Source organism: Columba livia, chromosome 27, assembly GCF_036013475.1.
Source record: "Columba livia isolate bColLiv1 breed racing homer chromosome 27, bColLiv1.pat.W.v2, whole genome shotgun sequence".
Lineage (NCBI taxonomy): Eukaryota > Metazoa > Chordata > Aves > Columbiformes > Columbidae > Columba > Columba livia.
In genome coordinates, this window is record NC_088628.1 from 3031625 (window position 1) to 3044029 (window position 12405).

Sequence of the window (12405 nt, forward strand, 5' to 3'; positions counted from 1 at the left end):
GCAACTTCTAATAGCCTGGAAAGCTTTTATGCTCGCTGTCCCAGCCTCGTAGTGGCCACTTACTGTGGTGCTTAATTTCCATCGGAAGTGTGTGTGGGGCAAGGGTGGCTTTAATCTTTGAGGTTAGATGGGCACCTCTGCCAGCAGTTCTGAAACTCACCCTATGGTCAAAGCTGAAATCTATCTGATCCTCCTCCTAAGACTAACTCTGCCCTTGGAACCTGTGCAGATGATGCCTGGGCAGCGCCCTTCCCGCGCACGGACACCCACTGACCCAGTTCTGCATTTGTGGTGACTGGGGTTATCGGTGGCAAATCTCAAAAAGAATCTAAGTGCTTTAACCACAAATCAGTACCCTGATAAGCCCTCCCTGCTCCTATCTAAAGCACTAAATTTAGCTTTGTTTTCCTAAATGGTCATTAAGGAATTGCCAGCTAAGCCATTGAACACTAGCTATGGCTCAGCCTGGCTTCCCAAGGTAAAATATGTTTGGAGGGGAGAAAAGGTTCGTGAACAAGATCCTACCTCTCTGTCTGCAGGGCAATGTAACAGCAGGCAGGGCTTCTTTCAGGGAAAATAAAAACCTACACCAGTTGAAGAGCTTGTTTCCTGTGGGAACCAGGGAGGTGCTCACCCCAGCAGGAAAGCACCGGCCCCTTTGCCAGGCCAGCATGTGGCACTGGCTGTGACAGCACCCGGCAGGGAAAGGACAGCAGCTTGGCAGCTGTGGTGCCATCGCTCCTGCTGCTTCACTGAGTTGAGACTTGTGCCAAATTGGGCAATGATGAGCAATTAAGCTATTGTATCAATCTAAAAATGTGCACGGAAGAGTTCTTTCTGAAACTGTGTAGTTTCAAGAACTTCCTCCAGCAGTGACCTAATATTTCTGATGTAGCAATGGTATGAAATCATCTGATCATCATTTTCATACAAAGCCAACTGTAACCAAAGCAAACGGTGATGCTGGTTCTGCCTGGTGATTCTGCTCAGCGCTTTTGCAGGGGAGAGACTAGAAAGAGAAAATAAAACCATGCTGTGGGCTCCTGAGCACTTACTCACACCACAAATACCAGCGTTGCAACACACCCCAATCACTCCTACACAGAGGAGAGCAAACCATGACTGCGCTGCAAGGATTGTCACCGACACAGTTGTATCTGTAATTAAGATGGGCTGCCAGTGCTTGAGAGGTTGATTCTAACCTTATACCAGCTTTTACATCAGCCAAGGAGTTACTCCTGACTTACGCTAGCAACTAGAGTGCTCTCCCCTTGTTTTGCCTGCGTTGTTTCTGTGCTGACACCAAGGCCAGCAAGACACTCTGCAGTTTGAGTTTTTCCACGTGTGTCTAGAAGTAAAATAACCGAGCAAAGGGATTGTTTGCAATGGTGTTGAAAGAGTTGGGCTTTGCCCTCTGACAGGGACTGACTCATCTCTTTGGCTTAAAAAACCCAACAGACTTACCCTGAAGCAGTGCAAGAGGAATAACCACTCACTGAGCAAACCCCGTGGACTTTGGGACTGAGACTTTGTGTTTAAGCTCTGCTTTTCTTAGGAGCAGCTTTCTAGAAGCTCTCCCAGGCTGTTAAAGTTCAAGGTGTATTTCCACCGTGCTGTTAAACCCGCAGCCCCCGGGCAGGGGGTCAGCAGCAATGTGCAGAGGAGCGCTGGCTCCAGGCTTGAGAGGCCGGAGGTCCCGAGGTCTGTGACAACTTTTGCCATAGATGTGTGGCGCTCAGCTTGAATCTCACTAAAATGCTGAGTAATTGCAGAGTTAATGCCGCAATATTTGACATCCTGCCAAGTTACCTCCTGAGATGACTCCCCTGTTGTAGTCCAGGGCTAACAAATGCTTGTTTCACTACTTCTTCCCCAAGTTCTCTGTTCCTGTTTCCACAGCAAAATAAGAACCTTACACGAGTCAGAGAACACAAGAAACAAGACAATGGTCTTTGTGACAAATCAGACAAGTTATTTTGGGTAGAGCCTGCCAGGGAGCCTGGAGCAGAGCTTGGCTTGGGAACCCGGTTTGGGAAGAATTTTGGTTTGGGGATTTTTCCATTGGAAAATGCCATAGCAATTCTAAGAAGAGGAATTAAGTGCTAACAGACACAAAAGCGGATGCTGCACTAAGGAATAAATATGCCAAAACCCATGGCACGCCTGACTAAGGCTGAGAAGTAATCCTGGATTTATCACTCGATACCAAAGTGTCCAGATATCAACGTAGGTCTAGCTGGGGAAGCCAATGCACATTCAAGATATTGCACAATTTTTATTCTTGCACTTCTTCAATCCTGTTATGTAACGAGAATACTTCAGAGATTTGGTTTCGCAGGAAGCGACACTGGTCAGCGGGACAGGAACACGAGTTTCAAGGTAGCCAGTCAGAGCTGTCACGTCCTTCCCAGAGCTGTGACTTGGTGGCAGTGGGAAAGCTGATGGCAGTTCCCCACTATGAGCAAGGGCACGGCGGGACCTCTCTAAAATGACTCACATCAAAATGTCCTTTGCCAAGGATACTCCAGAGAGCTCTCAGAGGAAAGGGGCTGTGAGCACTGTTTAAGACGGTAAAATATGCCTATTGCTGTAGAAAATTACTTATCCTACTGTCCTGACGTCCCGCTGCAGCTGCATTTCAGCAGGGCCTGTCAGAAGGACAGTAACGTGTCACGATCGAGTGAGATGATATTCAGTGATTCCCACCGTTAGCATCGTTTCTGCAGGTGCATCTTTCAAGCGCCCCTTGGCCAGCAAGAGCCTGCGCAGTGGGAAGCTGAACCACAAGCATCTCCAGCAGAGAAAATGTTCTCACCCACTTCCAACCTGCAACTTTGAAGCCAGTCAAATGTTATCAGCAACAAAATAAGCAGGATGGTTATTTAAAGCGTTTGGTTGGTTTGGGATTGAGGGAGGTCATCGAGTACAGCCCTTGTCCTATGGAAATATTTGCACATCATAAATCATGGAGCCTCCCGAATATCTTGGTACCTTTGCAAGAAAGATGAGTGATGCCACACTCCTGTTCCTAGGACATGCTGAGTGATGGGTCCCGACTTTGCTCTCTGCTTTTCACCAGTTTTGCTAAGACTTTAATTCACTGGAGGAAATTAAGTCATATTCATGCTGTTATACTCTTGTTTTTCCTTTCAGCTGCAGCTGAGTTCAGTATGGAGTCAGAAAAGACCACAAAACAAGGCCTACCGAAGGTTGAGGAACAGCAGCAAGCGGTAGGTGCCAGGGCAACTCGTACTCCAACAAGCAACAGTTCACCTGCTCACAGATGTGCCGGTTAACTAACTGTCAGCACCTCAAAACCGGGCTGGGCGGAGCAGAAAGATCAACCACATAGAGCTGTGGCTAAATCTAAACTCAGTTAATAACATTTTTGCTCAAGAGAAAACTCCAGGCCTGGCTCAAGTCATGCAAGTGATTCTGAAACACGAGCTGATCTGGGTTTGGTGCTGAAACCCAGTGTGACTTGGAGTTCAGGAGACCAGAGCTTGAAATGTTAATCCTGGCTTGTCACTGACTTGCTAGTGGTCTTTGGATGAGCCCCTTCAACTCTGAGTTTAAGAAGGATGAGGAGATGGACTGGTTGTCCCTTAGGATCTTTCTGGGTAGACACTTGGCTTGTATTCACTCACCAGCCTGAGGCCGGGTCTCTAATGTCACTTATTTCTCTTGGCTTTTAGAGTGTTGTCAACCGGGTAACCAGCTTGCCCTTGCTCAGCTCTGCGTTCAACCTGGTCTCATCTGCCTACAACCACACCAAGGAGACGCATCCTTGCCTCAGCGGTGTCTGCAACGTGGCCGAGACCGTGGCTGCGGTGGCAGTGGGCAGCGTGGTTGGTGGGGCGCAGCCCATCCTGAACCAACTCGAGTCACAGAGTGAGTGAGAGGCTGGAGGGACCTTTTCTACACGGAGGAGCAGGCGGGGAGGGGAGTCTCACATGCTTGTTGGGTGACATCCAGCCCCTACAGCACCTTGGTCTAGTTACTTGTAGCACTGAGTGTCCTGCTCAGTGAACCCACTGAATTTCACGGACATGAAACTGTTATTGGCAGAATCAAACTTTGGCTTCTTGTCTGTGGTTATTTAAGTCACTAAGCAAAAACTCCTTGTTTTTCCTCTGTCACTCCAAGTTCTGAGCATCCCATCTTGGACGTAGCTCAGTCTGTCTCATCCCAATGCTTTTCAACCCTTTAGACCAATCACCTCACCCACCGGGGCCAAGTATTGCATTCCAGCTGGAGCAATGTGGGAAGGCTATGTGAACCTGCCAAATCGCAGGGTTTGTTCACTTTTTAACAGCACATCCCACACATACACACCACCCCAGAGCAATTGGGTTGGCTTGGGTTTTTTTGGCTTGCTTTCACAAACGTGTCCTGAATTGGCCATTGTAAGGTCAACCCCCCCCTTTCCAAATTGGAGAATAAACTGGTACCTGTTGTCTTTTCCAGTTGCACTTGTAAATGAATATGCCTGTAAAGGACTGGATCAGCTGGAGGAGAACTTGCCTTTTCTTCAACAGCCAGCAGATAAGGTGAAGGCTTTTCCTGGGGAAGCCATGACTTGACTTCTTCTCATACAGAAAACCTGTTTCGGGGAGGGAAAAACTTATTTCAGAAGAATAAAATGTCTTTTTCTCTGCCTCTCCCTGTTGTAGGTCATCTCAGACACCAAGCAGCTGGTTTCCACCAAGGTGATATCTGCTATGGATGCTGCCTGTGAGGCGAAGGAAGCAATGGCTGATAAAGTGACTGAAGCTGTAGACCTCACTAAAAATGTTGTTGGGGACAGTGTCAAGCTGACCAGGTCAGTGGTCACCTCCACTGTGCACAGTGCCATGGAGGCCGCCCAGGGCGCCAAGGACCTTGTGACTCACAAGGTGACCGAGGCGGTGGATCTCACAAAACACATGGTGGAGGACAGCGTTGGATTGACCAAGTCTGCAGTCGCTTCTACTATTGTCAATGCCGTGGAGGCTGCTCAGGGCGCCAAGGACCTTGTGACTCACAAGGTGACGGAGGCGGTGGACCTCAGCAAGCATATTGTGGAGGACAGTGTTGGACTGACCAAGTCTGCGGTCGCTTCTACTATTGTGAATGCTGTGGAGGCTGCTCAAGGTGCCAAGGACCTTGTGACTGTCAAGGTGACCGAGGCGGTGGGCCTCACAAAACACATGGTGGAGGACAGTGTTGGAATGACCAAGTCTGCAGTCGCTTCTACCATTACTGCTGCTGTAGGGGCTGCCCAGGGTGCCAAGGACCTTGTGACTAACAAGGTGACCGAAGCAGTGGACCTCAGCAAACATCTCGTGGAGGACAGTGTTGAAATGACCAAGTCTGCAGTCGCTTCTACTATTGTCAATGCCATGGAGGCTGCTCAGGGTGCCAAGGACCTTGTGACCGTCAAGGTGACAGAGGCGGTGGACCTGACCAAAGGGGCTGTTCAGGATGGTGTTGAGAAGACCAAATCAGCAGTCACTTCTACAGTCACTACAGCTCTGGATGCTGCATATGGCACCATAAGTAGCAAAATAAATACAGCCTTGGAGCAGAGCAGAGAGGCCATCCAGGAGGGAGTGGAGAAGACCAATTTGGTGGTGAACAACAGCATTGGCAAAGCCAAGGCCGTGAGCCAGGCAGTGGCAGGTGGGGTGGAATCTGTCCTGGTTATGTCAGAAGATCTGGTGGATCACTACCTCCCGATGACCGAGGAGGAACTAGGTGAGAAAATGCTTAGCTGGAAGTTGTAAACGCAAATCCTTTCCCACGTGACTGCGAGAGCCATCTTCTGAAGCAGACAGGTAGCTCTGAATTTGTCACCGAGCTGGCTGGCTGTCAGCACTGACTTGCCGCATGGAATGGGACAGAGTTCAAGTGTTTGCTGGCTGGTCCTTGCCCGTCAGCCTCAAGGCAAATAAACACGTGGGTGTGTGCTCCATCCTATCTGTCAAGTCTGCTTATCGGAAGAGAACATGTTGAGCAGGGACTAGCCTACCTTTAATACCTGAGCAACTACAAGCCTCTACTGTTTACACAGCAAGCTTCAGCCTTCATGTTTTACTAATACAATGGGTGATCTTACCTCTTCCCTGCCTCCCAGCTGGGGGAGTGGAGCGCAGCTGCATCTCTGTTCTTGTTTCCTCCAGGTAAGCTGGCCGCTGCCGTGGAGGGATCTGGAATGGCTTCTGTGGAGGAGCAGAAACAGCAACGGAGTTACTTTGTGCGTCTGGGCTCCCTCTCTAACAGAGTCCGTCACCGAGCCTATCGCCACTCCCTGAACAAACTGCAGCGTGTTAAGCAGCGCACCCAGGATACTCTCTCGCGACTACAGCTGGCAATAAAACTGGTACAGACACGCTTTTTCCTTTTTCCTCCTGTCTGTAGTCCTCCTGCTCTGCTATTCAGATGGAAGCTCTTCCTCCATCCTGCACCAGCTACATGTCAACTTGGATCCCTCCCTGGGAGGGAAACACTCGTGCTTCTCTGTGTGTGCTTGCAATACAGCTCTTCCTCTCATTTTTCCCATCAGATTGAATCTGTGAAACAAGAGGTTGGCCAGAAGCTTCTGGATGGGCAGGAGAAGCTCCATCGGCTGTGGGTGGACTGGTGCCTGACCCAACCCAAAGGAATCCAAGTTAAAACTGCCTCCCAAGCAGAGGTATCCCCAAAAGAGTGTATTTCCCCAAGCCTCCGGTGGCTGCTGCACATCCCACCTGCCCCAGTAACTGAGCTGTGTCTCTCTCCCAGCAGGTAGAGTCACGGACTCTAGCTATGCTGCACATCATCACCCAGCAGCTCCAACCTGTTTACGAGAATCTGAAAACCAGCATCCAAGGCCTCCCCAGCAACATCCAAGAAGCTGTGTACCAGGCCACTCGAAATATCCACAAGCTCCACAGCTCTTTTGCCAGTGCTATGTCCTTCCAGGACCTCTCCAGCACCACCCTGAGCGAGAGCCACGACTACGTGGTGGACGCCCGAAGGTCCCTAGATGACCTGTTTGAGTACGTATCGCAGAACACCCCCCTGAACTGGCTTGTGGGTCCCTTCAGAGCCAGAGCTAAAGTGTCACAGGACAGCAGAAAGCAGCAGAAGAAGAAAAATACAGTGACTGATACCAAATCAGCCACGGTGGAAACGGCTACACCATCGAAGGAGGAGACTAAGACACCTGAAGAACCAAAGGGAGCAAACAGGACCCTGGGGGAAGGCTGTGAAGTGCTGGAGAAGCTGGAAGAGAAGGCAGAGAAAGACCCAGAGGTGGCACTGACTGCAAAGGAGATAAAAACTGATGCGCCAGAGGAAGATCTCTGAACAATTCCAGCTCTTCTGGCCAGAGCTCCCTGGCTGGGACAGCACTTGGTCTTTTTATCATGTGTCCAACTGCAAATCATGTCAAGAGTGTCTCCTGCTCTCTGCCTGGGCCAGGCTGAGTTTACAGTGGGGCTTAGTTTACAAGGAGACTTGCTAACCGAGGTGGGGTGATTCCATATCCTGATTTACTATTTTTTAAATCATGCTGCTGCACTGATGGGGAAGATGGGGACCTGTACTTCAGCTTTTAAGTCAGCCCAGCTCTGTGTGTGAATGACAAGTCATTGCTGAGGCAATTTGCGGAAGAGAAGTTGTTGTCTCAACTTATTTTTAACGTTGGGTTTGGGTTTAATTCATCCAAGCCGCAGAGATCTTGAGATGATAAAGTGCTTGAGCTTTGATACCATTTCCCTCCTTCTACAAATTTAAAAATACACATCACAGACACTATTTCCTCTCTGCCCATTGTGCCTCCAGAGCAGCTCAGCCCTGCAGACCAACAGCTCGGGGCACGAGGCCACTTCCCAAAGAGAAACTTCTCTTTGTGGATCAGCCAAGCACTTTTTCTTTCACAGAGAAACACTTAGCAAGGTGGGATTTTCTTTTAAACACACCCGTTTGCAGTGGGATTATCTTTCCTAGTCAGAGAAATGACTCTGGGGCTTTTCTGTTTGTGTTCAAGTCCATGTATGAAACCTTTTGTGCAGCCATTAAGAAGCTGGTAAATGAGGCAGCTTTTCCCAGGAGTTCCGTGGTGATAGGATCTCCTGCTAAAATAGGGGAGGTGGGTGTGGGTTGTTTTCCCAGCAAATAATGCTGTGTAATCATTTCTAATGTAACTATATTTGGTAACTATGTCCTGGCATGGTCCCTGTGCTAAGGCTGGAATGAATGGCAATCAGACTTCAGAATAAAATGTGACCTGTGTTCAAAGAAATACCAGTTTCTTGTGTGTATCTAAAGCTGCAGCATTATGTCCCCTGTCCCACCCCTTAGAAGCGTGTATTTAATAAATCACTTCTCGGGGCAGCTTGCATGTTCCCTGATCTTGCTGGAGGAAAAGAAATAAATACTTTTAGCAGCTCCATGTTCTGCCTCAGTCTTCAGCAGAAGAGTATTGTCATAATTTTGTCCTTACAACTCCTGCCTGTGCTCCTGAGGCTCAGCTGCACCCACATCTCCCAGCACTGAGGTTCCAACCACCGACGCTTTACAGAGGTAACACCGACTGTCCCTCACTGGAGACAAAGCTGGGTTCCCAGACCAAATTCACCCTCAGCCGCTCGGCTTTAACCCCTTCGGGCGCCCACGGGGAGGACACCGGGGCCGGGCCAGGCTGTCCCGTCCCACGTACCGGGCCACGAAGCGGCAGCTCGGCCGGGCGAGCCGAGCCGCTCCTGCCCAGGGCACCCGGGCACCGGGCCGGGCACTGCGGGGCTGGCTCGGGCTGCCCCGCTCCGCCCCGGCCGTGCCCGCTCCGCCCCGCCGGCTCTGCCGCTTCCTCGTGTGCCAGGAGCCTCCGGCGGGGCGAGCGGTCCCCGCGGCCCCGGGCGCGCCCCGCTCCCCGGCACCAGCCGCACCGAGCGCTCCCCGGGCAGCGCACCGGCCGCAGGTAACACGGCACCTTCCTCCCCTTCCCTTCCCTTCCCCGCCGGGGGAGGCTGGAGGGCCGGGGGAAGCCGTTCCCATGGGGCCCGGCACACGAACCGGAGCCGAAGCGAGGGGCTGCGGGCGGGGAGGCGGCGGGAAGCGGCGAGAGCAGCGGGGCGAGGCGGGGGCGCAGCGGGAGGAACGGCCGCGGGGGGCGGCCGAGGGAGCGGCTGCCGGTTCGAGCGCCTGCCCGCCCCTTCCCTGCCTGGTCCTGCCCTCCTCTTCCTTTCCCTACCGCCGTTTCACTGAATCAGAGGTTTCCGGAGAAAGTGGCCGCAGCTTCCTCCCGGTTCGGCCTGAAGTCGTGCATTAGGCAATCAGAGGATTTTTATGAGATAGGAAGAAAAAAAAAATGAAATTATAAAGTTTCCCCAGTCGAGAGCTATTCTGGGCATTCGCTGGCGCTCCCTTTAAATAGGGAAAGCTTTTGCAGCAGCCTCAGTGCCTGTGAGCAGTCTCTGTGGCTGCCGTGGACCCTCCAGACTCCAGCTCTTCCACTCCAGACAAGTTCTGCTGTTTAATTTAACCCCAGTCAGAGGCCTGTGGTGAGTGCGGGGGTTTAAGAGGGCTCAAGGAATAGATGTGGACGGAGATAGAACGTCCACGATCACATTAGGCTGCCTGAGAGAGGATGCATGCGGGTTACCAACCCTGCGCTTGATTCCTCAACTGCCCATCACAAGGAGCCCACGAGGCCCCTGGAGGAGACACACACTTGGATTTACCTAAATAATTAGTTCAGCAATTATTTTAAACCAGTTGTAATTAATGTGATGATCCCCTCAGCTCCCCACATCGCTATTTCCAAACATTGCCCTGTGTTCTCCTCGCAGATTCCCCAGGACACAGACATCCCGGTTCTGAGACGAGCCCCTGAGCAGCAAAGAACCATCGCTCGCATGGTACCTGAAGTGTGACCAGACATCACAGGGGAACAAACCTTCGCTCTGAACTCTGTAATATGCTTTTTCCATCTATGCTGCTTTGGTCCACCATCTGGGCCACCAGCTGAGATGGCACAGAGCACTGAGCTCCAGCCAAACGTTGAGGACGTGTTTAATTTTCTATCCCAGATGCCAGAAGATAAAGTCCTCAGCAAGGCCAGCACGGAGGCTCAGGGGGTGACGCTCAACAGCATCCCAGCTGAGGAGCAGGAAAACCACAGCTCTGCCATCAGCAGTGGCCCAGGTGACGAATTCCAGATGCTGAGATCTCACGGGGATGTCGGATTTCTCCCAACGGCGAGCCCAAACTACGCGGTGAGGAGTTCCCCGGTGCAGATTGGAGGCAACTCAGTCGTTTCAGGCCCACGGACCCTGCATTCCTCAGGGAGTCCCTCGCTCTCCAGCTGCTTTGAGGTCAGCGCATCGCCGACAGTTGCTTTTGACACCCAGGAGCGTGTCCCCCTGCCCAGCCGGCTGTGCGAAGGGAGCACCGGCGCTGCTGGACAGCCTGATGGGGACAGACGGAGCCACGGCCTGCAGGAAACAAGCTGGGCCAGCGGACCCAACTCTCACCCCGGGCAGGACACAGGTGCCCAAGTGCCCCAGCCAGAGGAGGTTCTGCAGGTCAGTTCACGTCGCCCAAATCTCCCCGTTCCTGAGATGCAGGTGCCCACGCCGGGTGCTGTGAACCACCCTGAAGAAAGCAGTGATGTTTCCAGCACGGTGGCAGCAGAACTTCATGTACCAAAAGAATGCACAGACAAAACGCAAGATGGAAATGAATCATCCACAGGCCTTCCTGACTTGAGAGCTATAGTGGATCCTGGTCCTCCCCACACATCCATGGGGGACTCCTATGTTCCAGCAGGCACTTTTAACTCCACATCTGCTGCCATTTCAACCTGTTCCCTTCCTCCTCCTACTTATTCCTCCTCCTCAACCCTTGCCTCTCCTCTTCGGAGAGCTCCTTCCAACTTCTCCTGTCCCGCTCCCCTCCACACATCACCCTGTCCAGCCTGGCCTCCTCCCCAAACTGTGGAACCAATGCCCACCTCAGAGCCAGACAGCGGAGAGTTCTTCAGTTTTGTCGTCCTACACGCTAGTGAAGACGAGCTTGTTGCCCGGCGGGTCAAGAACGTGCTGGAGGAGATGGGTGTTCCCAACGGTGCCATGCTCTGCGAGGACTTCTCCATCGCCGGCCGCAGCCGTATCACTTGCTTCCAGGATGCTCTGGAAAACTCGGCGTTCACCATCCTTCTGCTGACCAAGAACTTCCAGTGCAGCCTGTGCATGTTCCAGACAGACACTGCTCTGATGGAGTCCATCCTGAACCCATCCAAGCGCGACTCCGTCATCCCTTTTGTGCCCAAGGAGAACCCGCTGGAGCGGAGTCAGATTCCCAGCGTGCTTGGCACACTCACGCCCTTGGATGAGAACTCTCCCATGTTCTCCAGGACTGTGCACAACACCTTCAAGCCCAGTAGGATCAAACAGAGAAAAGACATGTGGGACCTGATGCAGAGAAGGAAACTGCAGCTGTACAAGGAGCAAACTCTGCAGAAATTAGCTGCTCTGAACCTGGGCTCCCTTCCCCAGGTGCCTCCATCAGCAACACAGCCGGGGCTGCTGGAGCAATCACCCCACCAGTGGGGTCCCCCCACTGGGCACCCCACGCCTGCTCCGGTGGGTCCCTCTCCTTTCCAACCACTCCAGCTCCCCTGGGGCCACTACACCATGACAGCGGGTGCAGGTGTCCCACCCCTCATCATCCAACACGCCCGAATGGTGCAGATCGGGGACCACAACGTCATGCAGGTGGAAACTGTCGCAGCGGGTGCACAGGACAGGGAGGGGGACACCACCGGTGCAGCAGGTCAGCCAAGGCCAGACACTCAGAGTTAATCCCAAACCCTAGATTATAGCGATTTTTCTGGGACTACTCTTATTTCTCTGTGGGTAAAAGGTGCTGCTTTCCTGGAGCAGAGGAGAAAACTTCCCTCTTTGTTGCTGGACAAAAGAGGTTGCATCCTCCTGAGACTGTTTTCCTTGTTCTTATTTTCAAGTAACTGAGAAAATTATTTTCTTGATTTTCTGAGGCTACTGGAGGGTTTTATAAATCAATTTTAATTAATTTATTTGTTTCTCTGGTCTTTCCTGTAAAATTAGCAAAGGGGTAATCTGGGATATCACAAAAACTTCTGTCTGTACAGAAGGGGTCTCACCATCTTCATCTTTTTGCTTGGGATCACAATGATCCCCTCAGCCCCTCACACCAGTTCCTATTTGCATCCACGCTGCGCTCCTCTTGCTGCGGCCCCACCAGCGGTGCCATTTGCCCCAAACCTCTCGCATCGGCACCAGGAAGGTTCTAGAAACAAGTTTCCCAGACTTGGGAGAGGTTACAGGCCCCTAAGCTCAGACACCAAGAGATCACAGTTCCCCCCCGAAACTATAGAGAGAGTATTTTTTGTCTGTGAAACAC

General features: G+C 51.9%; 3 protein-coding genes across 9 annotated transcripts in view; 2 read left to right on the forward strand and 1 right to left on the reverse strand.

Moving 5' to 3' along the window:
* UHRF1 (ubiquitin like with PHD and ring finger domains 1) overlaps positions 1-4598 on the reverse strand; it is a 27276-nt gene extending 22678 nt beyond the window's left edge. Inside the window, exon 1 of the mRNA XM_065042634.1 lies at positions 4452-4598. The gene's annotated coding sequence lies outside the window, so the exon portion shown is untranslated. The remainder of the gene's footprint in view (positions 1-4451) is intronic.
* Positions 1-8266, forward strand: part of LOC102096855 (perilipin-3) — a 9435-nt gene extending 1169 nt beyond the window's left edge. The window contains exons 2-8 of one of the 4 annotated variants that reach the window (XM_021289642.2): positions 3154-3230; positions 3696-3891; positions 4468-4550; positions 4674-5736; positions 6162-6361; positions 6545-6673; positions 6763-8266. In XM_021289642.2, coding sequence (XP_021145317.2) covers positions 3171-3230; positions 3696-3891; positions 4468-4550; positions 4674-5736; positions 6162-6361; positions 6545-6673; positions 6763-7329 — 2298 coding nt within the window. In that variant the 5' untranslated portion in view covers positions 3154-3170 and the 3' untranslated portion in view covers positions 7330-8266. Of the gene's footprint in view, positions 1-3153; positions 3231-3695; positions 3892-4467; positions 4551-4673; positions 5737-6161; positions 6674-6762 lie in introns of all 4 variants that reach the window. The other 3 variants (XM_021289643.2, XM_065042629.1, XM_065042630.1) reach the window with 3 other exon arrangements.
* Positions 8267-8804: 538 nt separating this feature from the next.
* TICAM1 (TIR domain containing adaptor molecule 1) lies at positions 8805-12054 on the forward strand. Of its 4 annotated transcripts, none has more exons than XM_065042641.1 (3): positions 8805-8941; positions 9813-9935; positions 10053-12054. In XM_065042641.1, exon 3 carries the CDS (start codon positions 10053-10055, stop codon positions 11823-11825), a length of 1773 nt encoding a protein of 590 aa, XP_064898713.1. In that variant the 5' UTR covers positions 8805-8941; positions 9813-9935; the 3' UTR covers positions 11826-12054. The 4 variants fall into 4 exon arrangements, with proteins under 4 accessions (XP_064898713.1, XP_064898712.1, XP_021145322.2 ...); XM_021289647.2 differs by lacking the exon at positions 8805-8941 and adding an exon at positions 9109-9524; XM_065042640.1 differs by having other exon boundaries at positions 9813-12054.
* Positions 12055-12405: the final 351 nt, after the last annotated feature.